The 26604-nt window shown below is 52.6% G+C and overlaps 1 protein-coding gene across 6 annotated transcripts; it reads right to left on the reverse strand.

Annotated features, from left to right (window-relative positions):
• Positions 1 to 531: 531 nt before the first annotated feature.
• Positions 532 to 25814, reverse strand: LOC102948177 (C-type lectin domain family 2 member B). 6 transcript variants are annotated; one of them, XM_043528270.1, is made up of 7 exons: positions 25521 to 25814; positions 22067 to 22280; positions 12789 to 12887; positions 9770 to 9942; positions 7836 to 7942; positions 7067 to 7111; positions 4996 to 5177 (listed from the first exon to the last, which is right to left on the reverse strand). In XM_043528270.1, the coding sequence occupies exons 2-7, from the start codon at positions 22143 to 22145 to the stop codon at positions 5006 to 5008; spliced, it is 675 nt and encodes a 224-aa protein (XP_043384205.1). In that variant the 5' UTR covers positions 22146 to 22280; positions 25521 to 25814; the 3' UTR covers positions 4996 to 5005. The 6 variants fall into 6 exon arrangements, with proteins under 6 accessions (XP_037771033.1, XP_043384205.1, XP_043384204.1 ...); XM_043528269.1 differs by lacking the exon at positions 25521 to 25814 and adding an exon at positions 24778 to 24916; XM_043528271.1 differs by lacking the exon at positions 7067 to 7111 and having other exon boundaries at positions 25521 to 25802.
• Between the last annotated feature and the right edge of the window lie 790 nt (positions 25815 to 26604).

Below are 26604 nucleotides of genomic sequence, written 5' to 3' on the forward strand. Positions count from 1 at the left end.
TTGACCTGGTCTTGGGGGTTTTCCCACTTTTTGGCATACCTCAAAAGACCGGACATAGGTAGAAACATCCTTGCCCATTCCTTCCCAGTGGAATGACCTCCCCAAACGGTCTTTGGTCCTGTTCACCCCAGCGTGGCCACTAGGATGATCATGGGCTAAGCTCAAGAGCTTGACCCGGTACTTAGTTGGAACTACCAACTGTCTCTGAGGATGCCAGTCTTCCTGGTGTCCACCGGATAGAGTTTCCTTGTATAAAAGTCCTCTTTCTACAAGAAACCTGGATCAATTAGAAGAGCTGAGAGGCAGTGGGTTGCTCCGTGCCGCCATCCAAGCTCTCTGGAGACTTTCATCTGCTTCCTGTTTGGTCTGGAACTGTTCCCTTGATGCTGGAGGCATGGGGGAAGGGGGGTTGGAGGCAGGGGAGGAGTGGGGGCAGGGCCAGGGGCGGGGCTGAGAACTTTGAAAAGAAATTGAACTTCTTTTTCGCAAAAATATCATTTGATTCCAAAAGCCGTTTTTTTGTTAAAGAAAAAAAGTAGTGATGAAACAGGTTTGTCTGGATCTAAACTTGAGGAGAAATGTGCCCTGGAGAGACAGCCCAATGATTTAGTACCACAGGGCAGTCGAGGGACGTGGTGGTTTATATGATAATTGCGTATATTAAGAGGACCTCAGCTATGTAGGCACAGGGCGGAACCTGGCATAAAAGGGAGGGGAAAGAGATCAGATATATGCTGTTTGCAGGGTTATAGCCGTGTTGGTCCCAGGATATGAGAGACAAGGTCGAGGAAGTGATATCTTTTATTGGACCAACTTCTGCTGGTGAGAGAGACAAGCTTTCAGGATCCACAGAGCTCTTATTCAGGTCTGGATCAGGTCTGGCCCCGAGAACTTGACTCTTTCACCAGCCAAAATGAGTCCATTATGAGTATGTCTACACAACAAAGAAAAACCAGCCGACTCGGGCTGGGGCCTGTTTCATTGCTGTGTAGACATCTGGGCTCCAGCCAGAGCCCAAGCTCTGGGACCCTCCCACCATGGAGGGTCCTAGAACCCAGACTCCAGCCCAAGCCCAGGCATCTGCACAGCAATGGAAGAGCCCCGCGAGCCCGAGTCGGCTGGCCCGGGCTAGCCGCAGTGTCTAGTTGCCGTGTTGACGTACCCTCATAGACCCCGCCCACTTTGTCTCTCAAGAAATAGGCTGTAATTTAGACCCAGTGACATGAAATGGGCACAGGGTGGCGCTAGAACTTCAGGAGTGGCAGCGGGCTGGGAGATTTTATTATTATAATGATTAGTAGCTATTTGTATTACCACAGTGCTTAGGAGCCCCCCTCCTGGAGCAGGACACCATTGTGCTAGGCGCTGGACAAACACAGAAGAAAAAGACAGTCCCTGCCCCACAATCTAAGACAAGAGACATCAGGTGGATGTTTTCTAACAGATCTGCTCTGGCTCCAACAGGAATTAATTCAGGGATGTTGTGTGGCCGATGTTATACAGGGGGTCAGAGTGGATGGTCACAGTGGCTCCTTCTGACCTTGGAATCTATCAGACAGACAGAGACAGGGGGAGTACAAAGAAACAATGGGACAATCGTGGTCAGCATGACTGGCTGGGATCTCAGCTGTGTAACCAATGTCAAGTTTTCATAATCGTGGCTTGCTCTGGGAACTGCTCTAACCTGCTCTGAGAGTGGCTCTAACCCAAGCCAGTTTATACTCAGTGAGACCTTGCTCTCCTCAGACCCAGCAGCCGGGAAAGATGACCATGCAAGTCAGTGGATGGCTGAAGTTTAACCCTTTCAGTGTATCCCAGGGAGGGCTACAGCGATACCAACAGAGGGGTAGTGGTATAGGCCTCTGGTGGGCTGCATACCCCGGACGGTGAGTGAGACTCGGCCAGGGGGCTGAGTCACTGAAAAACGCCTGAGAAATCACCGACAGGGCTCATCACAAACTGAAAGACTGCAGACCCTTCCGGCTAGAAGGTGAGGTGAGAGGTGGATGCCACGCAGTTACAAACAGGATTTAATTTTATTTTGTGTCAAGGAGGTAACGAAAGGCAATACAGTAGCAGTGGGGGAGGTTTAGGTTGGATATTAGGAAAAACTTTTTCACTGGGAGGGTGGTGAAACACTGGAATGCGTTACCTAGGGAGGTGGTGGAATCTCCTTCCTTAGAAGTTTTTAAGGTCAGGCGTGACAAAGCCCTGGCTGGGATGATTTAATTGGGGATTGGTCCTGCTTTGAGCAGGGGGTTGGACTAGATGACCTCCTGAGGTCCCTTCCAACCCTGATATTCTATGATTCTATGAATACCCACATGAATATACAGTGAGGTAAAGACACGTGGATAAAGGCTATGAACAGTAAATAACATTTGCATAGTAGTAACCCAGTTATCCATTCCTTACACTTCAGAATCAAACAAACACATAGTACAATGAAGGCAATGTGTAAAGAAGTAACAGTTAGACTAGTTCAGACTAGAAAGAACATGCAAATTTTTACCAGTGAGGATAATTAATCGTTGGACCAATTTACCCAGAATTGCAATGGATTCACCATCACTGACAATTTTTAAAATCAAGATTGGATGTTTTTCTAGAAGATTTGCTCTAGTTCGAACAGGAATTAATTCAGGGCAGTGGTACAGCTTGTGTTACACAGGTCATCTGAGATTCTCACAGAGATCCCTTCTGGTCTTGGAATCTACAAGTCTCTGACAGCCCGAGACCCACTACTGCCAACTCCAGATGTACAAAAATAATGAAAAATGAAATTTGCTTTAAAAATTTTGGGTTCTTTTTCGTTGCCTTCTGGTTTGCGAGTCTTTAGGGAGAACTCGAGTCACAATTTTAAGCTTTTCGCCATGATGCTGTGGGCTAAAAACTTGCTTAAAAAAATAACAGCAGAAAGCTGAGGTTCTCAGATCAGCTCATTCCAAGAACCAGGCTTTGCCAAAAAGCAACAAATACAGTGCCATAAACTGCAGGAGTTGCCAACACTGGAGACTCAGCTGAGCTGGTGTATAGGCAGAGCTTGGAGATGCCTCGTTCTACACAAGTGGGCCCAGAGGATGTGATTTTCAAAAGCATCTGTGTGGCTTTGGAGTGGAGCTAGGTGGGAAACTCCTTTCCCATGCATGAGAATTTGGGAGATTTCAACATTTTATCCCATCCCAAATCAAGGTGAAGAGTCAAACTCTAGAAAATTGTCAAGAGTCAATAAACCAAACCAAAAATTCATTCTGGGTCCATTGAAACCGCTGGTTTCGATAATTTCAAAATGTTTCCATTGTAATTTTTTTTCCCCACAGTTAAAATTCCTAAAAATGTCAAAAGAAAACATCGTTCCGGCTCTAAAGCCCCAAAACATTCTGGTTTGAATGTGTCAAAACATTTTGTTTTGAACATTTCAAAATATTTTTCCCCCAATAAATTTGGAGTCAGGAGATTCAGTGAAACCAACCCTGTTTTCCAAACCGTCTATCAGCTATTCAGAACTGTCACCCTAATAATAAATAAGTTAAATGAGATCAAACGAAGCAATTCCATCATGCATAATCCACCATGGAGCTTAGGAGCACTCTCTTAAATGCTCCTTCCCAAGCACTGGGCAGCTCCAGCAGGGAAAATGCTCTATTGAAAAGGAGCCCCAGGGCTGGAAGCTTCGTTCAGGACATCCGGAAGATCTGGTGCTATCCAGCCGCACTGCTCGGCAAAAATCCACACAGCCCAGGGGTCCTGCCCCAGGAAGCAAAACTAACGCTGAATTCACATCTAAAAGCAGCACGACTAGTCTTTGGCTCAGGAAAAAAAAAACCATCGGTTATTAAAGGGCAAGGTCACGGGGTCGAGGCAATTAACATAGTAAGTGCAAGACTAATTCAGAGCTGTAGTGCATTCGTGGCCCGCACCAGCGGCTTCAGAAGACAGGTCAAGAGAAATCCTAGTGGACAGTGATGGAATAACCGGCCAAATGGAGAAGTTTGTTCCTGATCTTCATTACTTAGATGGTGGTTCATGCCCTGAAGAAAGAAGGTTTGGATCCCTTCCCAAACTCCTGTTCATTTCCTCTCTTGTATGAAGAACAGTAGTTAATGAACCAGTCCTTTTAAAAACAAATCCTCCCAAGCTCTTGGCTTCAATGACATCTTGCAGCAGTGAGTTCCGCAGGCTAATTGTGCGTTGTGGGAAAACATAGGTCCTTCGATCAGTTTCAAATTTGCTGATTTTTCAATTTTGTTAAGTGTCCCCGTTCTTGTATCAAGAGATGGACTGAATAGCAGCACCCCAATCTACCTTCCCCGGCCCAGTCTTTGTTTTTCTCCCCTTGTTCACGTCCCCTTATTCTCTGACAAGAACTGCTCCAATCTCGGCACACGGAAGTCCCACGTGGCCTCCCATCATTCTTGTCACCAGTCTCTGAACCTCCTCTAGCTCTGCAGCATCCTTTTGGAGATGGGTGACCCGTATTGCACACAGTGTTCCCCATCCGGGTGTCCCTTTGATTCATACAATGACATCAGAGAATTTTCTGTATTCTCACCTAGTGCGTTCCTTACGTACCCCAACATCTTGTTTGCTTTGTTGTCAGCTGCTGCACGCTCAGCCGAGGTCTGCGCTGGGCGATCTCCAATGACACCCCTGGGTGAGATGCTGGCCTCCTTGAATTGAATGGGAAAATGCTCATAAATTTCAATGGGGTCAGCAGTTCACCCCTGCTCCTTCTCCTGAGCTGTTGTAGTTATTTTAGAAGCTAGGAAGAGGGATGAGTAATCCTCAATTGTTCCTCCACTGGACCCTATCTGTATTTGTCAGACTATTTCATTTACCAGTGGGTGGCCCGTTCCCCTCACGTGGCTAGATCCTGCTGAAGTTCCTCCTGTTTTTCAGTTTGATTAACCTAATAATTCAGGGTCCACTGGAAATTTTGCTATTTTATTTTTTAATCCTTGTTTATAAGCTCGGCTGTAGACCGGTTGTGCGAGATAGAGTTTCTCTAATAGTCCGTCGTGAGGTTTTTCAGCTCCTGACTGCTCTGTATTGCGTTTTTCTGGCTTGTAAACGCATCAGGTTTGCTGCAGACCCAGTTTCTCTCGGTGATGCACCTGGAAGAGCTGACGTTCTTGTCGTTCAGGTACGCGCAGTCACCTCCTCCTCTTATCAGGAGCCTGCAACGAGAGAGAACGAAGCCGTTGTCAGCCAGCAGATGGGCCTGTCCTGTTACTGCCAGTTGGAGAATGCGCCTGACACAGTTGCCAGCATGACCCCATGTTAATGAATTATTTCCTCCCAGGCAGCATGGAGGACACCATTTTGTAGAGCAAAATGGTGTCCTCCACACAGCGCATAGGCGCTGACTCGGTGGGTGCTCCGGGGCTGGAGCACCCATGGGGAAAAAAAAAATCGTGGGTGCTCAGCACCCACCAGCCACCTGCGGATCAGCGCCTCTCCCGCAGCGCCTCCTGCCTGCCCCGGGGATCAGCTCCAGCGCCTCCCACCCACCGCGGATCAGCTGCTCAGCGGTGTGCAGGATGCACTACGGGGAGGGGGAGGAACAGCCGCAGGAAGAGGCAGGGGAGGGGCCGGGCTGGGGGCTTGGGGGAAGGGGTGAGCGGGGGCAGTGCCTGGGACAGAGCAGGGGCAGGAAGAGGGATGGGGGGAGGCAGGGGAGGAGTGGAGTCAGGGCCTGGGGCAGAACGGGGGGGTTGAACACCCCCCGGGATCTGAGTAACTCGGCACCTATGGCACAGCGTGGTCTCCTGTGCAAAGTCACGCTGCACGGAGGACGCCATTTTGCTCTACAAAATGGCATCCGCCCCACAGCGCGAGCTGAAGCCTAGGTCATGCAAGGTCATGCGGTGTGGAGGATGCTACTTTGCAGAGCAAAATGGCGTCCTCCATGCACCGTGCCCTCGCAGGAACTGTACATGCGAGGGGATGCCGTGTGGAGCAAAGTGGCACCCGCTGCACACTAGGGGTCACCACCCCCCCATCTGCTGACGGCACGACCCCCAGTTTGGGAACTGCTGATCTAACACCTGCAGCCTGGACCACGGTAGCTCTCCCCAGTGTGTGAGGGGGGCCAAATGAGCCCACATCTACTCTTGCAGGTGCGTGTAGGAAGGATTTTCTAGCTAGAGCCAGGTAACGTTTTTCAGATGAAGAATTTATTCACCGAAAAATGGAATTTTAGGTCTCCTGAAACATTTGGCCCTAAATTAATTTTTTCTTCAGGCTAAATTGACAAGGGGACTTGGGTGCCCTTCACAAAACTGGAGAAAGACGGGGTGGTAAACCCGATAGCCACCAGGTCATTAGCCTGCTTATCTGGGATGAGAATAGCGCAGGTTCAAGTCCCTACTTCGAATCAGACAGGGCGAGGACTTGATTTGGGATACAGAAGACCCAGGTGGAGTGCCCTAACCAGGGGCTAGGGAGTACGGGGGATGGAGGACGGACACCACCATTGGGTTTGTGCCTGGTGCTTCCAAATTTCCTTTGCTTTTAATTAAAAAAAAAAAAAAAAAAAAAAAAGGGGGGCAGTTTAAAAATGCCTGAAACTGAAACGAAACATTTCATTTCGGGTTGAACAAAAGAAATTTCATTTGACGTGAAAGTAAAATCTTTGGCTCTTTGTTTTGCCCAGAAAACTGAAAATGTTTAGTTTCTGGTTGATGCAGGTTCTTCTGCTCCCAATTTTCAGTTCAGCCAGCGAACGGCAATATCGCTCATTCCGACAGCTCTAGATCATACACCTTCCTCTGAGGCAGCCTGCGTTGGCCACTGTCAGAGACAGGAGATGGGGCCAAATGGACCTTTGGTCAGAACCAGCCTGGGACTTCCTGTGCTCCTGGGTATGTGACAGGCTCATGGAGGACCTGGCCTAGCTGGGCTGCACTGAGCAACCCAATTCCTAAAGGTGGCCCCGTGTGGCTGTGAGCATGGGAATCAGTCTCCACTCAGGAGGGTTTCTCTGCAGCTCCTTTCGTATGGACGGTCGCCGCCATGTGAGTAACTCAAACCGTGAGGTCTGTTAGCTGTGGTGGAACTGACTCACTGTGGTGCCTTTTGCTTTCCCTTGAATCTCACAGGACTCTGCAGTCTGTGGAGACAGGTGGTCGCTTTTGTGTTCAGTCATCCTGACGCACACGCAAACTCTGCTCCCTCTTTTTAACGTTGTCTCAGTCTAAGATACGGGTGTCAAACGTACAGCCCCGGACCAGGTATCACCCCTTTCCTCCCGCCTCCGACTCCCTCTAGACTCTCCAAAGGCATCGGGCCTGCAGCTCTCCAGGGACTGGAGTCTGAGTGGGAGGAAATGAGGTGGGTGGATTTGGCCCGGACAAGTTTGACCAAAAAAAAAAATAAAAAAATCACAACTTAAAATATTTCAATTTGGAAAGGCTGCCGTGGTGCCTCATGGGAGCTGTAGTTCAGGTGCCTCGTGCTCCCCTTTTCTTCTATAGGCCAGGTTCCCCGTTCGGACTACATCTCCCAGGGTGCACCATGGTCACACTACTGGTCAAGAGGAGGCAATACATCATGGGAGATGCAGTGCAACTGCCTCAGACTCCCATTCTTCTCTATAGGCCGAGCTCCATGTCCAAACTACATCTCCCATGGTGCCCCCGATCTCTACTGGTGAGGGGAGGTGATGCATCATGGGGTCCCTTGGCCATGCTGCACCATGGGAGTTGTAGTCCAGTTGGGGAGCCCAGCCCGTAAAGGGGGAGATTGTTGAGGTTTACATGGTGAATGTTGGCTCCGTCTGAATTCAGCCCTACAACCTAGTGTTCAGAACCTAAACAGATAGAAAAAGGACTCACGAGCTGTTGAGATCAGAGCCATTCACCCATTTCCAGCGCTGCCCCTCCTGCTCTCTCCAGAGGCCAATCCAGTGCTCGGAGACGCCTTTGTATCGCATCATGAGAGCCTGTAACAGAGAAAAAGGAAAGAGTTGGATTCCACGTGCGCTGCTCACAGGGCTCCGGGCAGCACAGAGTCACGTTATACAGAAAATTTCCCAAGTTAGTTAAAGCAAAGTGTGGAGCTGAAACTAGAACTCCTGGGTTTCACTTTAGTGGCTTAACCTCAAGCCCATCCCTTCAGCCCCGTCTCAGTCACGGCACCTCGTACAACTGGTGCAGCGAACGTGGCAAGAAGCTGCGGATCCCAGAGGAATTCATCCCACAACCCTGCCCCATTCTTTGCCTGCTGAATGAGGCAGGGGTCCCATGGGAAAACACAGCAGGGGAATCACATAACTAAAGACTGGATCATAACTGATCCACACCAAAAAGAAGGAAAAGGAAAACCAGAGTTAAGGTGGCACTTGGGAGCTTTGACTTATTTCCAGTTAGAGCTGGGCAAGTTTTTGGTGACTTGTAAATTCACTGAAAAATTGTGGGCTGGAGTTCCTAGGTGCGACCCCGAGAAAAATAATCAAGTGGATTTGCTGAAACTTTCAGGAAAAAACCTCCCCTCGAGAGAGTAAAGTTCAGAGAACCCCTGCCTGCCCTGCCCCAAAGAACACAAAAGGAAAACCCGGGGCACAGTTATAAGCAACTGAAAAATGGAACTGCTTAGACCAGCGGTGCCCAAACGTTTCCTGTCGTGTCCCCACGTCCCAGTGACGGAATCTGTCGGAAGGGGAGCTTGAGCGGGAGGCGGAGCTGGGGATGGGGGAGGAGCTGGGGGCGGGGCAGAGCTGCAGCTGGGGCCAAAACTGGCCTGGGGGAGGAGAGGGAATGAGGGCGGAGCTAGGCTGAGGGCGGAGCTGCAGCTGGGACAGAGCTGTGGCTGGAGCTGGAACTGGGGGCGGGGTGGGCGGAGCTGTGGCTGGGAGGCGGAGCTGGACTGGGGATGGGGTGGCCCAGCGGCTGAGGGGTGGGGCTGCCGCTGAGGGGCGGGGCGGCCCTGCGGCTGGGGCCAGACCTCGGCTGGGGCTTCCTCCCCGCCCCCCATGGGGTCTGGCTCAAGCCCCACCATACACCCCCCCACACACATTCCTCCGCACCTCCCTAGGGGAGGCCACACCCCACAGTTTGGGGACCAGTGGCTTAGGCAATTTTAACAATATGCATCATCCCGTGTGCCTGCACTATTCTACGTGGGGTCTTACCCCATCCCCCTTGTAGTTGAGCATCTTCCACTCATGAATTAAGTGACACGATTAACAAGTTACATGTGATTCGTTCTCTCCCCTAAGGGGGAGAATTGGTGTGTGTGTGGGGAGCAGTTTGTTTTGGTAGGGTTTTGCTATTTGAAGTGTACACGCTACGTGGTTATGTGAAGGCGGCCATCTTGGCTGACACACTGGGAACCTCCATAGAGAAAAAGCCCAAGTCACGCCCGCTGGAGTTGACGAAGCAACCCTCTCCAGTCAGCACAGATCCTCTGTGGACGAGCAGAGTGTAACCAGTGAGACACTCACCAGTGGGTTACACTGATATCCAAGAAGACAGCACAAAGTGCACCTCGCTCTCGGAGCAGAAGGTGGTGAGGTTCTGGAGGATCCTTAGTTCCTGGGGGAGTCCATTCCGCAAACTAGGACCAGCCACCAAGGAAGCTCCATCTCCCTCACTGAGAAGTTTTGCCCTTAAATGGTGCCAGAGGAGCAGAGCTGTCAACCAAGGTCTTCATCCTGGAGCCTTACGCTCTTTTAGACACCCTGGGCCCAGGCCCCGGAACGCCTTGAAGACCTTGACCATAACTCTAGCATAGCCTATTGCCCCCAGAATGGGTCTGTTTTTCTTCTCACCAGGTCCTGCTCGCTGTCAATCAGAGCCAGGGAAGCGCCGAGCGCAGAGCAGTGTCTCTGGCTGTTGTTCCAGTTCTCTTCAGCCTTGGAGAAATAGTAGCATTTCCCTTGGTATCCGATCCAGCCGTCCGGGCACCAGGCCATGAATTGGGGCTGTGCTTTAAGTACCAGCACTGAAATTGAGAGAGCAACATAAGGGTAAGAGCTCATCCTTTCCCTCCCCCAGATGCAAATACCCACAAGACGGAAATGAGGAAAGGCTCCAAAGGTTTCCCTGCTCCTTCCTTTTTATGTGTATCAGTTATGATTAGGGCCCTACCAAATTCACCGTTCATTTTCCTAAATTTCATGGTCACAGCATTTTAAAAATCTTGAATTTCACGGTTTCAGATATTTAAAACTTACATTTCATGGTGTTGCAACAAAACATGAATATGTATTTAAAAATGGCAAAATATAAACATGTAAAGCCCTTAAGACTCAGCGTTTCACAAACTGGGGGTCCTGACCCAAAAGGGGGGCACAAGGCTATTGTAGGGAGGTTATGGTATTGCCACCCTTACTTCTGCTCTGCCTTCAGAGCTGGGTGGCCGGAGTGCAGAGGTGGGTGCCCGGGTGCTGAGCTCTGAAGGCAGCGATGCCACCAGCAGAAGCTCAGAAGTAAGGATGGCAATTCCGTGACCCCCCCCACAATAGCCTTGCAATCCCCTTTGGGAGTGGGACCCCCAGTTTGAGAAACGCTGTGTACTTCTGTGTACTTTTACCATATAGTATAGGGGACTTTTATAGCAAAGGGTAAAAGTACACAAAAGACCAGATTTCACAGTCCGTGACATGTTTTTCACTACCGTGAATTTGACAGGGCACTAGTTATGATACTATGTGTGGTCACCTGTTATGTTTTTCCACAGGACCCCTGCCTCATTCAGTGTGCAAAGAACAGGGCAGCGTTGTGTGATGAATTCATCTGGGGTTAGGGTGACCAGATATCCCGATTTTATAGGGAGAGTCCTGATTTTTGGGTCTTTTTCTTATATAGGCTCCTATTACCCCCCACCCCCGTCCCAATTTTTCACATTTGCTGTCTGGTCACCCTATCTGGGGTCCACAGTCCTGAAAAATCTGGCTGCTCCCCTGAGAGTGGGGAGGTAGAAAAGGAAATCTGGGGGATACGGCAGTTAGAAACCAAAATCCCACATCACAGTCAAACGCCCACTGTTAAACAGGAAAGCTGAGCTTGGCCCACTGTCCCCTGCAGGCTAGAAATGAGACACACACCTACCACCTTTCTATACCGAAATCAGCTTTGGGAGTTCATCATCATCATGTTCCTATTACGCCTCTGGCATTTAGGGCCGTGACAAAGCTCTTCCACGCCTGTATGTTTCTGGCAAGTCTTTCAATGGTTCCCCAGCTGTGCCCCAGGTTTTTTAGCTCGGCTTCCACAGCTCTTTGCCACGTTGTTTTCGGGTGGCCTCGTTTTCGCTTGCTTCAGGAGTCCATCTTATTGCTACTCTGGTGATGGAATCAGTTTCCATCCAAAGCACATGGCCGATCCATCTCCAACACCTCTTGGCAATGATGGTGCTCATATCCTCTTGGCTGCACCGCGTCAATAGACCTTGGTTTGAGATTGTTCTGGGCCAAAAGATATGGAGGATTTTTCTGAGGCAGGTCGTATGGAATGAAGACAGTCTGGGCATGTGATACTTTCTCATTCCCCAGCATTCTGCACTATAAAGTAGTGTTGAAAGCATGCAGCTCTGATAAATCTTGAGTTTGGTTTTGGTGTTGTTTCCAGACCTTATGTAAGCTCCTAAAGGTGTTCCTGCCTTTATTGATTTTGTTCCAGATGTCCTGGCTTGTTCCACTGATGGTGGATGGTGCTGCCCAAGTATGTGAATGTTTCTACATTGGTGAGAACATAATCCTCTATCCGTACTGGTGATGGTGAGGCAATATTAAAGGTCATGAGATCTGTCTTATTCACCTCTGGGATTACTCTAACCAGCCACTAGGCGACACTATAAGTACAGGGGAGTTTCTAGAGTCCAGGTCAAACCCAGAATCAATGTAACAGGCCTTTAGTTGTCGCTGTTCCTTGTCAGTGCAGTGTAGACATACTCTTGGAGCTGCAGTTTAGCATTTATCTACACTGCAGTAAAACGCCCGCAGCTGGCCCACATCAGCTGACTTGGGCCCATGGGGCTCGGCCTGCAGGGCTATAAACTGCAGTGCAGATGTTGAAACCCAAATTTATTTTTTAAAGTTACATAATTTCTAAGCCGATCTCATGATTTTCGGGGCATGACCTGTGGTTTGTCCCATGCTCGGGCTGGTGTTCATGTGGGTACCATTGCTCAGGGAGGGGGTTTTCCAACACCGAGGGAAAATCTTTGTCAGCGTAGGCTGGGTCTGTACTATGGTGTTATGCCGGCATAGCCAGAGCGACACAGCTATGCCAGTGTAGTCTCCGTAGGGCAGACATCCCCGACACGGGAGGCTCTTTGGAGGAGAAATTCCTTTCCTGTTTGTATTATCTCAGGAACTGACGTTTTTCCCTTTCGTTACAAAGATACATACTTCCCCAGGAAGACAGTGTAAAGGGCCAGTTTTGTCATCACAAACAAGGCTCCAGAAGGGAGCAGGAAGGAAGGAGAGTCTGAGGATGCGTTCCTGGCCCCCACGGCTGATGCCTGAGAGGAGACAGCCTGTGACTCTGGGTACGTCTGCACGAAATGGCACTGCTACGCGGCTGCAGCCGTGCCATGGTAGTGCCGGAGCGTAGAAACGTCCTACATCAACAGAAGGGTTTTTCCCCATCGCGGTCGTTAACCCACCTCTCCGAGAGGCGGTAGCTAGGCTGATGGAAGGACCCTTCTGTCGATCCAGCCGTGTCTACCCCGGGGGGTGGGTTGACCTAACTGTGGTGCTCCGGGCATGGAATTTTTCACAGCCCTGAGCGGCGTGGCCGGCTCGACGTAAATGGAACACGCAGGCCCCGGGATTAGCCACTCACCTGCCAGAGCCACAACAGCAACCATCAGAATGACAAGTACAACGCTCACTGCGACTGTCCACGCAGCACGTTTCCTGAGCCTGCAGCTTCGGCCATCACCTGAAAGAGAAAAAGCCCTTAATCCTCCTGAGAGCGGGGTACCCAGAGTCAGGAGCGGCACCAGGGTCTGAGCTGCGTTGGTGCAAGGAGCATCGCGCTGAACGGCTGCCCTTAGCGATCGATGGAATAGGACCCCAGGAGTGTCAGTCTGTCTGTCTGTGTCACTCTGGAGCCTACGATGTCTGCAGAGTCACTGGGAAGCAATGGAAGTAGCTACTAATATGGCCGAAAGCTCTTTTTGTTCGGAATATCACCAGGTTCATTCACCACTGACATCCCCGGCCTGCTACCGCCCACTTTTTAAGCTCTCAGCCATTTAGACTTTACAGATTACACCGTGCAGCTACAGTAAGGGATATATCTATGCCATGCCCAGAGCCTAGACCAGCGGTCCTCGACCAGGGATACGGGGCCCCCTGGGGGCCGCAAGCAGGTTTCCGGGGTCTGCCGAGCACGGCCAGCGTTAGTCTTGCTGGGACCCAGGGCCGAAAGCCCAAGCGCTGCTGTGCAGGGCTGAAGCCCGGGGCCCTGAGCCTCCCACCTGGGGCTGAAGCAGAAACCTGAGCAACTTAGCCTGGGGGACCCCTGTGGTTTGGGGCCCCGGGCAGCCGCCCTGCTTGCTACCTTCTAATGCCAGCCCTGGGTTTTATATGCGGAAAAACAGTTGTCGTGGCACTGGTGGGCCGTGGAGTTTTTATAGCATGATGGGGGGGCCTCAGGGCCCATGGTAGGGCACGGCCACGGCAGCGCTGTGACGTGGGCAGTGTAGTGTCGCTTTATCGCCGGGGGAAGAGCGCTCCCGGCCATAAAAAATAACCATCCCGAATGCACCTCTGGCCTCGACCATTGTGATGTCAGAGGTGACTCAACCAATCGCCATCCTTACTCTATATGCAGTTTGCATGCAACAGTTTCATTGGCTGCATGAGGGATGACCGCACAGATGGTGGCTTACTTAGCCCAGCTGCCGGGCCTGTGCCACATGATGAATGGGGCTGTTTAATTCCACTCCCTGCTCCATCCCGGACTCTCCCAGAGCTGGCACGCAGAATGTCCCAAGGGCGACTGGCTCCAAGCGAACACGGGAGAAAGGAGTGTGGGACTCACCCTCACTTGGCAGTCTGTGCCCCTGCCCAGCCTGTGCCCTCTCCCAGACACTAAGTCTGCATGCCTAGCTGTGCCTAAGAGGCTGGGCTGCTCCAGAGACAGCAATGAGTATCTTTCTTCACTCAAGAAACCTATCTTGGGCTGGCCAGCTGATGTCCATTCCTTTTTGTGATAGTTTTCTCAGTTTGGAAAATAGTTTTCATATGTTTTAGTTCAAACCACAAATTTTTCAAAAGTGCCTTTTTCTGTGTACGTCCACATTGCAAAGAAAAAGGGGTGTTCTGAAGTGGGGTTGGCTACCCTGTATGAGCTAACTCGGGTTAAAATGGCAGCAAAGACCTTTAAAGCAACTGGGGTTAGCCCCCCAAGTTCAACCCCAGGCTCCATTTCAGGCTTTAATGTGAGCTGCTAGCCCGAGTTGCCATGTCTTTACTGCTATTTTCACCCAAGTGAGCTAATGCGGGTTACCCACCCCAGTTAAGAACACACCTTTTCCTGCAGTGTAGACATATCTCCTCTCTCTCTTCAGAAGTGACCAGAGCACTGTGGACCTCAGAAACCTTCCCATCAAAATTGATACAACTATGCAAAACATTTTAGCTTCAATGAAGCTACATATTTTGATGGAAAATGTTCCCACCAGCTTTACTCATTTCCTCTGAAGGAGTTTTGAATCTTTGCTCACTGATGATTCATGATGATCTCAGATATGGACGGAATGAACCCAGGCAGCCCCTGGGGGAGAGGAGTCCTCGGGGTCTGGGGGAACTAGATCAGCTCCCAACATAAAAAATCTCCTGCCTTATCTAGGTAAGGTCTTCTTTGGCCCCTCCCTCCACAACATGTGAACACCTCACAGTCTGTTAATGAATTTACCCACACAGCAGCCTTGTGAGAGTGGGAATTACTGTTCTGACCATTGTAAAGACAGGAAACTGAGGCAGAGAGAGACTAACACTTGCCCAAGGTCACACAGGGAATCAAACCCAGGTCTTCCAACGCCTGGCCTAGCCCCCAAACCACTAGGCCACCCTTCCCTCAACAGTCAGCGCTGGGGTGAATGGGAAAAAAACCTGCCCCCCAGTCAATGTGACTCACAGCTACAAAGAGTCAGGAGTGCACAATGAGCTGAGGGAGTTGCAGTCCCAGCAGCTGTGCAGGACGGTGGGGTTCACACAGGGGGGTTCGTAACACACGGGAACAGGAAACATGCGGCAGGACCGCCTGTGTCCACACACACGGACGGGGAAAAACTGGCCCCAAAGAACAGCAGGAAAAAGGAACATGAGGTGGTGAAGGGAGAGAGACAGGGACGATCTTCAAATGGGGGTGCAAGATGAGGCCCCGCAGGATATATCTGCTCCGCCCCTCCCCACCACACTCCCCCCAGTCAGAATCCCAGCTGGTTGTTCAGGCTTGTAGGGGCCCACTGGGGTGGATGCACCTGTGAAAATCTCACCCTCAACAACAGAAGGAAGAGGATCGGGAAGGCAGGAGAATAAAGGGAGACAAGGGGCTATTGCCAAGTCCCCCCCCCCCCAGGACACGGCCTTGATCCCAGATGCACACACAGGATATAGCAGCTGCGAGTGCAAACCAGCTGCCCTGCTCATAACTGTGATCAGCTCCCCACTGCCCCAAAGGGCCTGGCCGTTTACAGCCAACGCTGAAAATAGAACCCCACCTGTGCAAGCCGCAGCCTCTCTCCAGCCAGGGACGCTCCAGCGAGCCGGTTCCCCTTCGCTGCCTGGCTCTCTATGGCGGTCAAGGGGCTGCTGTATCTCAGCTCCCTTCCCCGCTTTCCCAGGCCGTCCGAGTGTCACAGCCCCAGAGCCGCAGCTAACAGCCGTCTGCACCGACATCTACACAGGGACCGAGATGCTAGAAACACTGAGTCACAAGCAAGGAACTGCTCCAACGCTCCTGTAGGGCATGGGCGTGCGTGTGACACCCTGTGATCGCTTTATGCACCAGTCACGCTGCTCAGAGGTTTCCAGTCTGCATCGCCCACAGGTTTGGAGAGCACTGGCAGGGAAAGACTTCACCGCAAAAGCAAGCAGCTGGCATCGACGCTTTTCCGATTTACTACACACTACACCGTTCTTACCACATCCCCTTCCTGACTGCTCACGGTCTAAATCCCCCTCCGTTGAGCACTGCAGGCCCCCTGCTTCCCCCATAGTCACAGCCCACTCCCCACCACTGCTGCTCCATCATCCCCACCCCATCCATTGCTGGCCCCTTCCCCTCCCGTACACCTTCCCCCCTTGCTACTGGCTTCCTGTCCCACCCCGCTGCTTCCTCCCCTCCCTTCCCACCGCTGCTGCTTCCCGCCCCCCCAACACACACATCTCTCCCACCCACAGCTGACACCTTCCCTTCCTAACCACTGCTGATCCACTGGCTGATGACCCCTTTCCCCACCCACCGCTGCATCCTCCCTGCCCTCGATCCCTCCCGCTGCTCATTCACCCTCCTCCAGCGTCAGCCAGACCTTGGCGTGGAGGGGACCAGGTGACGTCTACACTGCAGTCGGCAGGTGTGACTGCAGCTCGGGTGGACGTGCCGGATCTAGTGAGTGTCGCTAAAATCTAGTAGTGAAGCAGTGTCAGTGCAGGGTTTGGTGCGAGCTAGGAAGGCAGGTACATACGTGGGGGGGGGTCAGAGGGGCTCACACCGCCCATGCTGAAAGCCGGGCCACTGCTCCGCTGCTGTTTTTAGTGCCACTCGCTAAATGAAAGCTAGCTCAGGTCTGCAAACACTCGCCCCTGGCTGCAGTACGGACAGTCCCTTAAACAGAAGCTTAGGCATTTGCAGAGTTGGGGACTGGTCAACACACAAACTTGCACCCACCCCTCGTGTTGTGTTGGCTCTCTGGCAAGTCTGTGCAGTGACAATCCTAGTTTAGATGTTAAGAGTTGTGTCCTCTTTTGATTAGCAAATGAATCACTTCAAAAAACCCAATTAAAAAACCCAAACACTAATTTAAGGTAAATCAAAATAGGGCACTTACAGTACATTTGCAATCAGTGGGCGGGTAATAAATTCCCCTCCTCTCCCCTCTTAAACTGCTATTCATATAATTCGAGTTAGTTTTATTTAGCAACTGTCACGAGTTAGAAACTTAAAAAAACCCCAAAATTTGTAAAAAAACCCCAGATCCCAACTTAACAGTGAGATGGTTAAAGGTCGGTTTTGGCTTCATCTGCTAGACAGTGAAATTCAGGGCACCTCCCTGCTTGGCTGCCCCTCACTAGAGCCCCTTTCCAGCCCCTGCACCCCACTTCTGCAGCCCTGCTAAGGTGCATACAGATGTTTGCTCTGCTGGAGGGGTCTGCAGAGGACAGCATGGAATTTGGGGTGGGTGAATGGAGCAGGAAAAAAGCAGTCAGAGAGAGCGAGGGAAATGGAGAAGGGAATCTCAGCCCATCGCTCCACCTGCAACCTGTTCCCTCCTGAAGTCACGTCTCTGGGCAGAGTTCCTCTGCGCCGTGTCCAATGGCTCCCAGGACACCAGTGAGGTGCGATGGGCGCTGTCCTGGGTTCTTTTCTCGGTGTCCCTCTCTGAATCCCGGATTTTGAATCTGTGACCCTCACTCCCATCCCTGTTTTTTCATTTGTTGTCCCCACAGTGACCAGCTGAAAGCCTGGGTTCAGTGGCTTCTCTCCTTAAGCTGGGGGCAGGGTCCTACACCCACCTATCCCCAGTGCTTCACTAGGGGCAACCTGCTTAAGTCAGGTCACTGCCCTGGGATACTGGGGGCCTGGGTTCTGTTCTCAACTCTGCTACTGCCTGACTTTGGGCAAGTCACGTCCCCTCTCTGGGACTCAGTTTCCCTCCCTAACACGGGGAGAGCGATACTGGTTTCCCTTGGTAAAGTGCTCTGAGATCTCCTGATGACAAGGGCTGTCAGAGCTGGGGATTATCATCATGGACGTCCTCTGTTTCAGTGGCTCCTGCCTCCAGGAGACAGTGAAAAAGACCCCAATGGATTTGAGGCCTCTGGAGCACGGTCTATTAGCTTGGAATTTTGGGGAGAAGCTTGAAGACACTTAGCTCAAGTCCCACTAAGCATGCTGGGAAAACTGAAAGGCTGTTGACATATTTCAGGCTCCCCGAAATGGTTGAGTTTTCGAGTTAAGATGGTCAGGCTAAAAGAGCCTGGAAAACTCTGCCAAAGTCCAGTGACTGGGCGTGGGCTGAGAGTAGAAGTCACAAAGGGCCCAGAGGGGGCGTGCCGGGCTTTGCTTTTTGGTGATTTGCTGTGTCAGTCTCTTTTCATAGAATTGTAGGACTGGACGGGACCTCGAGAGGTCATCTAGTCCAGCCCCCTGCACTCTTGGCAGGACTAAGTCTTATCTGGACCATCCCTGACAGGTGTGTGTCTAACCTGCTCTTAAAATCCTCCAATGACAGAGATTCCACAGCCTCCCTCGGCAATTGTCTTAGGTTCCTTTTATTTCCTTCCCAAATTCCAGTTCTAAAGAGCATCAGGCCCCTTCATGGTGCTTCAAATCATCCCTTAGGTGGCACTGGTCTTTGCCTGCTCATCTAAAGCCATCTCAGCTAAAGCCAACGAGGAGAGCAGAGGGCAGATTTTGTCTGATGCCCAGAAGTCTCCTCCGAACCAGCTTTTTTCAGCTCTTCCTACCCAAGGAGACAGCCACAAACGTCAGACCACCGGTCGCCATCCACTGGAGTATAAAGAGTTGTCTGTATGGGAAAGTGATCCCAGTATAAGCCAAGGTGGGAATTTAAACCAATAGTTATACCCGTTCAGCCTCCCATGGGGAGGCTCTTATTCCAGTATACGAGTGGCCTTTAGGTCAGCTAACATTGCTTTGGAAGGGGTTCAAGCTAAACCAAAAAAGCCAGACTTACTGCAGAATAAGAATGTCCACATGGGAAGTTATACCCTGTATAAATTTCCCATGCAGCTCAGCCCTAAAATACACACCTTAGTCTCCTCGCCACCTCCCCTGTTTACCTAACTCTGCCTGTGTTCCACTGGAGAACATGACTCGTGCGAGCTTTGAGCTAGTGAAGCGGGGAATATGATGACCGTTTCAGTCATTTAAGTTTAAAAAACAGCTTAACTGACAATTCCCCCACCTACTCTCAGTGAAAACATCCTGTTTTGTTAATTTATACCATAGATCCTAACAATCAGGGACCATGGCTCTGGGTGTGGTACAAAATCCCCAACAGAAAAACAACAACAACAAATAACCCAACCCTATCCCCACAGCACACACCCCTCCACAAACCTGAGCAGGTTCCCTGGTACTGTTGGAAATGGCCCACCTTGATTATCATGCACATTGTAAGGAGAGTGGTCACTTTGGATAAGCTATTACCAGCAGGAGAGTGAGTTTGTGTGTGTGGTTTTTGGAGGGGGGTTGGGGGGGGGTGAGAAAACCTGGATTTGTGCTGGAAATGGCCCACCTTGATTATCATACACATTGTAAAGAGAGTGGTTGTGACGAAGTGGGACTGTTCTTAATGTTTCCTCCGAATATTGTGGGGGTGCCTCAGTTTCCCCTATGCAGTTCTTAAGTATCTAGGGGGTGGGGTAAGGGTGTATGGTCATTGCAGAGCCCTAGAGGGCAGGTGTGTGCAGGAGTCTGGACACAGAGAATGGCCAACACCCTGTTTCCTGGCAATTGATGGCCTGGGCCCTTCCCCCCGCAAGGTGAGAGCTAAAGGGTTGGAGAACAAAGGAATCAGGTGACCTCCTGGCCCGGGAAAGGAACAAAGACCAGAGGAGGAGGGGCTGGAGGGAGTTTTCAGTTTGGGGCTGGCTGGGACATGGAGTGAAGGGCAGACGTGGTTGTCTGGCTCACTGCCCCCCAAAATGGACCCAGCTGAGGGGTCCTGTTCTCTGCACCTGCAAGCTCTGTTTTAGACCATGTTCCTGTCATCTAATAAACCTCTGTTTTACTGGCTGGCTGAGAGTCAAGTCTGACTGCGGAGTTGGGGTACAGGACCCTCTGGCTTCCCCAGGAGCCCTGCCTGAGCGGACTCGCTGGGGGAAGCGCACGGAGGGGCAGAGGATGCTGAATGCTCCGAGGTCAGACCCAGGAAGGTGGAAGCTGTGTGAGCTGTGTGTCCTGAAGACAGGCTGCTCACAGAAAGGCGACTGCCCCAGAGTCCTGACTGGCTTCATGGGGAGCAGTTCCAGAGCATCGCCCAGGGACTCCGTGACAGTGGTCACTTTGGATGGGCTATTACCAGCAGGAGAGTGAGTTTGTGTGTGGGGGGGGGTGGAGGGTGAGAAAACCTGGATTTGTGCTGGAAATGGCCCAACTTGATGATCACTTTAGATAAGCTATTACCAGCAGGAGAGTGGGGTGGGAGGAGGTATTGTTTCATGGTCTCTGTGTATATAACGTCTTCTGCAGTTTCCACAGTATGCATCCGATGAAGTGAGCTGTAGCTCACGAAAGCTCATGCTCAAATAAATTGGTTAGTCTCTAAGGTGCCACAAGTACTCCTTTTCTTTTTGTGGACTAGATGTGACAGAGGCATTTTTCACTGCAGTGTCCCACATATCAGGGAGTGACAGACATTGTCTTCAACTGTAGTAAGTCTCATTGAAAAGCAACAAGGAAAAACCAAGGCTGACCCTGGAGACATCGTACTACAGAGTGACCTGCCACCAGAAGAGGAATGACAGCAACGGTAACGGGGTACAGGGGTTCAACCCCCAAACGCTGCATGTGAACCCATCCTGGGTGGGGCATACCTGCCTCTGACAGACACCTGGGGACTGGCTTCTTCTAACACCTTGGCTACACTGGTCTGGCTTGTCCTGTGACAACCATCACTAACAAGCAGCCTTATTAGGCTCAGCAGACCCCCAAAGAGACTTGCTCACGTTCTAGGTGGTTGTTGTTGAAGCTGCTGGGTGTAACCACCACCCTTCCTTTACAATAATTCTTTCTTACAGCTAAGCTCCTTTATGAAATCAGAGCACCCCTATCCCAACAGAGAGGCACATGTGGGCTACTCAGGAGTTTGAGCTACGTAGGAGAGGGGCTTGCCTGGGTATTGTTTGTGAGAAGATGTGTGTATGTGTGTGTGCACAAGACAGAGAAGAAAAAAGCACCAGAGAAGCTGAGGGATCAGGCAGCCAGAAAGCCAGACACAGAAACGCTGGCAGTGGGACCCTGAGAAGAAATCTTGAGAGGGTGCTTTTGGGCACAGTGCTGGCTGAAAGAGGCTGGGAACTACGAGCAAGGAAACTGTCTCCCATCGTTTGACTCCTCCCGTGTTTGGGGTAACACGACTTTGTACTTTGTAAATAAGCCAGACTGTATGAAAGGGGACCAGACCCCACTGTTCGTTTCTCCTCATAACTGCAAGATGCCACATTTTTGGCGAGTCGCTTGGGTCAAAAGGGATAAGAGAGGGTTTGATGAGCACCTGAGCATGTAGCTGTAGCTTGCTGGAGGCAGATCAGCGTCTTAAGGCTTGCAATGGGGCGGGTAGATGCGTGTGTGCGAGGTCTCACATCCGACACCAGGGCCCCTGCTCTCCCCGTGCCCCTAACCCCATGTGCGCACACACACCCCTGAACAACCTCCTGATTTGGTGGGAGCCGGATGGCCTGGGATCTGGGCAAACTGCTTACCCAGGGGGAATAAAGCCAGGGCACCAGGCCGTCTGGGGCTGAGAGAACACGTGTCTCCCCACGTGTCCTTAGCCAGCATTTTCCACAGTCGTCGTTAAGGCAAAGCAGATACCCCAGAAATTTCCCCTACCCCCACAGGTGTTAGTCATAGGCACTGAAAGGTGAGACACCTCCTACACTCGCCCTTTGGTAATGGCAGAGCCACGTCTGTACATAGCCAGAGGTTTCCATGTTTTTTAACAAGCGCTAGCTTCCCAGCAGGCGTGGGCTGGGTGCAGGGGGCAGAGGGTGAGTCAATGGCCTGTGCTATGCAGCAATGGGGTGTGGGGGCCCAGGGGGTGTGTGTGTCAGAACAGGTGATCAGAGTGGTCCCTTTTGGCTTTACAGATGATGAAACTAGAGACCCCATTTAAGAGCTCAGAAGCAGGCTTCAGTTACCTGGCTTGGCTCCGCTCTCGGGGTTTCCAGGGATATCAGGATTAAACTCTGACCCCGGTTTCTGCCCAGAGGGATCCATTCTTTTCTCCCGTCTCAGCGGGACACACGGGCACACACTGGACTCCTCGCTCTCCTGCTATAATCGGTGCAGGGACTCAGTCCTGGTCGGCTGGAGAGATTCCTGGCTCCCGTCGTTTTCCAGCGCGTGGCTGCTCTGCAATACAAGAGGGAACAGCCGGAATACGTAAAGGGCAGTTTCTGTGGATCGTCACTAGGTGGGTCGCGGAGTCATTGCTGTTATCGACCTGGGACACAGGGCATGGGAAGTCCCCATTGGTAGATTACTAGACCTGACTTTCCCAGCTCTTTAAAAGGTTCTGAGGCCACATGCTAGGTTGAAACTGCTCCCCAAGACACTGCTGCCTCAGACTCACAGGCAGGGGAAAGTGAGGCAGGAGCATATGGGAGCTCTGACTGGGCTCCCCAGATGCAGGTTCTCCCTTTGCATCGTACCCCAGCACTTTCTCCAAGCACAGCCCTTCTCCCCACCAGCCCTGCCCTACCCCTCTCATATTCCCGCCCCTTATGCCCTCACACATAGTCATTTCTCCCCCCCCGCACACTCTTCTGGTGGGAGGGGGAAGCAAGGCTGTGGGGGGAGCTTTGGGGCTAGGAGGATTGTTCTGGGGGAGACCCGGTGCCCAGAAAGGGGTGCAGCAGGGAAGGACACCTGACCCAAAGCACCAGGCTCTCCTTGCACTCCTGCCTCAGTTTCCCCATCAGTGCTGTCTCAGTGCGCAGTGGAGCCTTTAAGCCCTGATACCTCAGCATAGTGGGACTAAGCTCCCCACTTTGGACCCTTGCCCTGTGCACAGCCCTCTTCTCTTCAACACAGGAGCCCCCTGCACACAACCCCACCCCATGCATTCCCAGCCCCCCACCACACACACACACACACACACTGCCTTCAGCTATGCTACTGAATCCTCCCATCTCACGCCCCCCTCCTATCCACTAACTAGCTATCAAGTTCTTCTACACAGCTGCAATTCCCAGGACTGAAAAGGAAATATGTTCCCAGATACTGAAACCAGAACTTTCTGTGGGCAGTAAACGAAAGAGAACAAAGTAACTGGAAAGAGGCCAGATGTGCAGTGGCCTGTCTTAACTCCTTAGTGGCTTACTCAAAAGCTACTTTCAAAATGCACCCCGCCCCCCGAGACAGCCCTTCCCATAGGGCAAGGAGCGCTCCCCCAGGAAAACACAAGACAGAGATGACAGCTGCACCCCTGACTTCCCTCGATGCACAGCCCACTGGCCCAAACGCCCCCTCCAGTAGAACGGCTTGAAATATTTCTGATCACTGTGTTTTCCACCCCAAAAATGATCCAAATGGTCCAAAATTAACGGGGCAGTGGTGGTGGTTTGGGAAGAAAGCGTCATTTTTACAAAACTTGCCAGCGGGAAATTTCCAAGTGTAAATTTTAGTTTGGGATTAAAAAAAATCCTCACCACTTCTTTTTTTTTTAAAATAAGATTCCCCCCCACCCCCCTTGTTGCCACTGAATGCAACAGAACAAACAGCGTCTTTGGAGTCTCATACATGAGCTTGAACTAGAAGACAGCAGGATACGGCCAACGTGAGCCAGGGTCTGGAGCTGGAGGGTGCACGGGCATATTCCTTATCCTATGAGACAGGAGAATTGGCAGGAGGTTCGCAGCCAGAGGCTGGCTGGATCCTGCTATGGGGATGCTGCTTTTGGTGATGTTCTGCACCCTCCCCCCTCATCCACCCCCTTTCTGGTGGTCTCAGACCAGCACAGCACTTGTTCTCTATTAACCTGAGAGGGTCAGGGATGGGGATGGGCGGGTGTCTGGACCCAGCAGTGTCCATGTGCTGGATGAGGGTTTATACAGCATTTCTAGGCCAAGGGGCAGACTTTTCCTGCGGGACGAGGAGACGATTCCCTTGTTGTCTGATCTGATAATAGATTTGGGGGTCAAGGCTTGTCTGAGTCACTTTATATTGAAACCACTTTGTGGTTTCCCCCCCAGACCGGGGGCCATGACTCACAGTCTCACCAACTCATTCCCGATTACCCGGGGCTCCCCCGGAGCATCCACACGAGGACTCAGTGCGTCCCCACCACCTCCTGGGCCATCCCAAGGGGAGCCACGTGCCAAGTCGATGCTCTCCCATCCCCCACACCGTCCCTCCCCGCACCCCGCCTCACTGCCCAGGGACCCCAGCCTCGGGGCTGAGAGCGCCCCGTGATCTCCCCACCCCACCCCACCGCCCAGGGGTGCTGAGAGCCACTGAACCAAACAGCAAACCCTGTCTGTGATGGAAACCGCTTCAAGCCTGGGGGGGGGGGGGGGGGGGCGGCACCCCTCTAGTTCCAGCCCCAATGCACCCGCCACCCGCTCTCCAGTCTGGATCTACACTGGGCTGCCTCGCAGCATCTCGGGCAAATCGCTCCCCCCCCCGCAACACACACACACACACACCAGCCCCCCCTGCCCACCCCCCTGCGGGCGCCCGGTGCAGCAGGAGGAAGGAGGGTTCCCACCCCCCGTGTCCCGGGAGCTCTGCTTGTCTGCAGGCTCCATGAGCCCCGGCCCCAGCTGCCCCCCACGAGCCTGAGCAGCCCCGGTTATGGCTCAGACACCCCCCAACCCGGGATCCGAACCCCCGGCCCCAGCGCTCTCACCTGGCACCCGGCTCGCAACGCGGTGAAGGGGAGACGCTCCGGTGCGGGCTGACCTGGGGGCCGGTCTCAGCGGCAGGGAAGGGAAAGCTGGGGGGGGGGGGGGCTGGGGGTGGAGCTAGTTCTCCTCCAATCAGAGTTGGGGGGGGGGGCGAGCGGGAAACACTTACAGGTTCGCTCTGCTCCCCCGGTGCCGGGAACACGTGTGAACCCCCGGGGAGCGGGCGCTGGGCCGGGGACCTTTTGCTAAAGTCCCCCCCGGACTTTCCCTCCAGCCGCAGCCGCTCCTGCCTGGAGCCTGGAAGGCCCCAGTTCGCTCCTGGGTGCGACCGGTCCCGGCGCTGCGCTGCTCAAGTGCCGATCGGTTCCCCCCCCCCAGGGGCCCCGCTCCGCTCCCCGGAGACTCGGTTCCCCCGGCACGCGTGTGGCTGGACCCCGCCGCCTGCCACGCGGCTCGCAGCCCTGCCCTCTCGGAGCGATGCTCCCACGGGAGCAATCCGGCTTCCAGAGCCCGCCTGCGCTCCTCAGCTTGGGAAACGCGTTCACACGGGCGGGAGGCAGGGCGAGGTGGGACGGTGCCCCAGGACAGACCCGAATCTCGCTGACTCTGAGACCCTAAAGCCCTGGGGGCAGGGACTGTTGTTTTGATCTGGGTTGGTACAGGGCCCAGGTGAGTTCACGCAGGTGAGGTGTTTGCAGTAAGTCCCGTTAAAATGAGACACCAGAGCTGGTTACAAGGTATTTACCTGCCAGAGACGCTAAACATTCCCCCTTCGTGCTTCGGATTCACACACCCGCTGGGTTTCCTTCGCAGCTCAGCACAAGTGAAAGGAATTGAATCCAAACCGGCTCTATAATCCCTTTGAAATTCCCTCTGCGTGCAGACAGTAATGCCTATTCGGATTCCTTCTCAACCAACCATGTGGCCCAGCTCCGAGGTGGGTTAGGAATAAGAGAATAATCGCTGCCGACATGACAAGCAGGGGAATCCTGTCCCCCTCAGGCGGGGTGGGCGGCTCGTGTGTACAAGAAACTGTCCCTGCCTTGTCACACGGACGCAATCACACGGGAGTGACTAGTCTGGGGGGAAAGGAGAAGGTAGATGCCAATCTCTAACAAGCTGACAAAACAAATACCGCGCTCTGCCCTAGCTCCTTTCAACACAAAAGCCCTGCCCGGAAAAATCCAGGCGCCTTTGATTCGAATTTGAGAGTCCTTTTCTGTTTATCGGTAACCCTTCCGCCAGGTGGGGCTCTCAGCTCTCATCCGCCCTGCCCAGCAATTAATCCTCCCCCCACCCTACAATCCCACCTGCTCCTCCAGGCCCCTACATCAGTTCTGCCCCCAAGGCCCGAGATCAGGCCAGCTCCCTCGCCCCAACATTTGCCCTGCCCCCACAATCAATGCTGCTCCCTAAATCTACCCCGCCCCCCAATCCACCCTGCCCCTTCAGCCCCTCGATCAGTGCTGCCCCCTCATCTGCCGTGCCCCCCGAAGCTCTGCCCTGCCCCCCAAGCTCAGTGCTGCCTCCCCCGCATATGCCCTGCCCCACCCATCCTAACCTCTGCTTCTCCTACACCTCCTGAAGTTCTTCACACACACCCAGGCAGGTGGGGGGGCGGGGGCTGCAGCAGGGTCCCTATCCCTGGCCCCAGGCTGGGTGTTGCAGAGGGGAACTGGGGAGACACAGAGGACCCCTTGTCTGTCTTTCTCACAGGAGGGGAGGGGCAAAGCAGAGCTGCCCTGAGCTGGGGGGCTGTCTCTGCTCCCCCTTCCCCTCCTATGAGAAAGCTCGGAGCTTTGCCAGACGAGCTCCAGCACCCTCTGAAA

The sequence above is a fragment of the Chelonia mydas genome, chromosome 14 (genome assembly GCF_015237465.2).
Source record: "Chelonia mydas isolate rCheMyd1 chromosome 14, rCheMyd1.pri.v2, whole genome shotgun sequence".
Taxonomy (NCBI): domain Eukaryota; kingdom Metazoa; phylum Chordata; order Testudines; family Cheloniidae; genus Chelonia; species Chelonia mydas.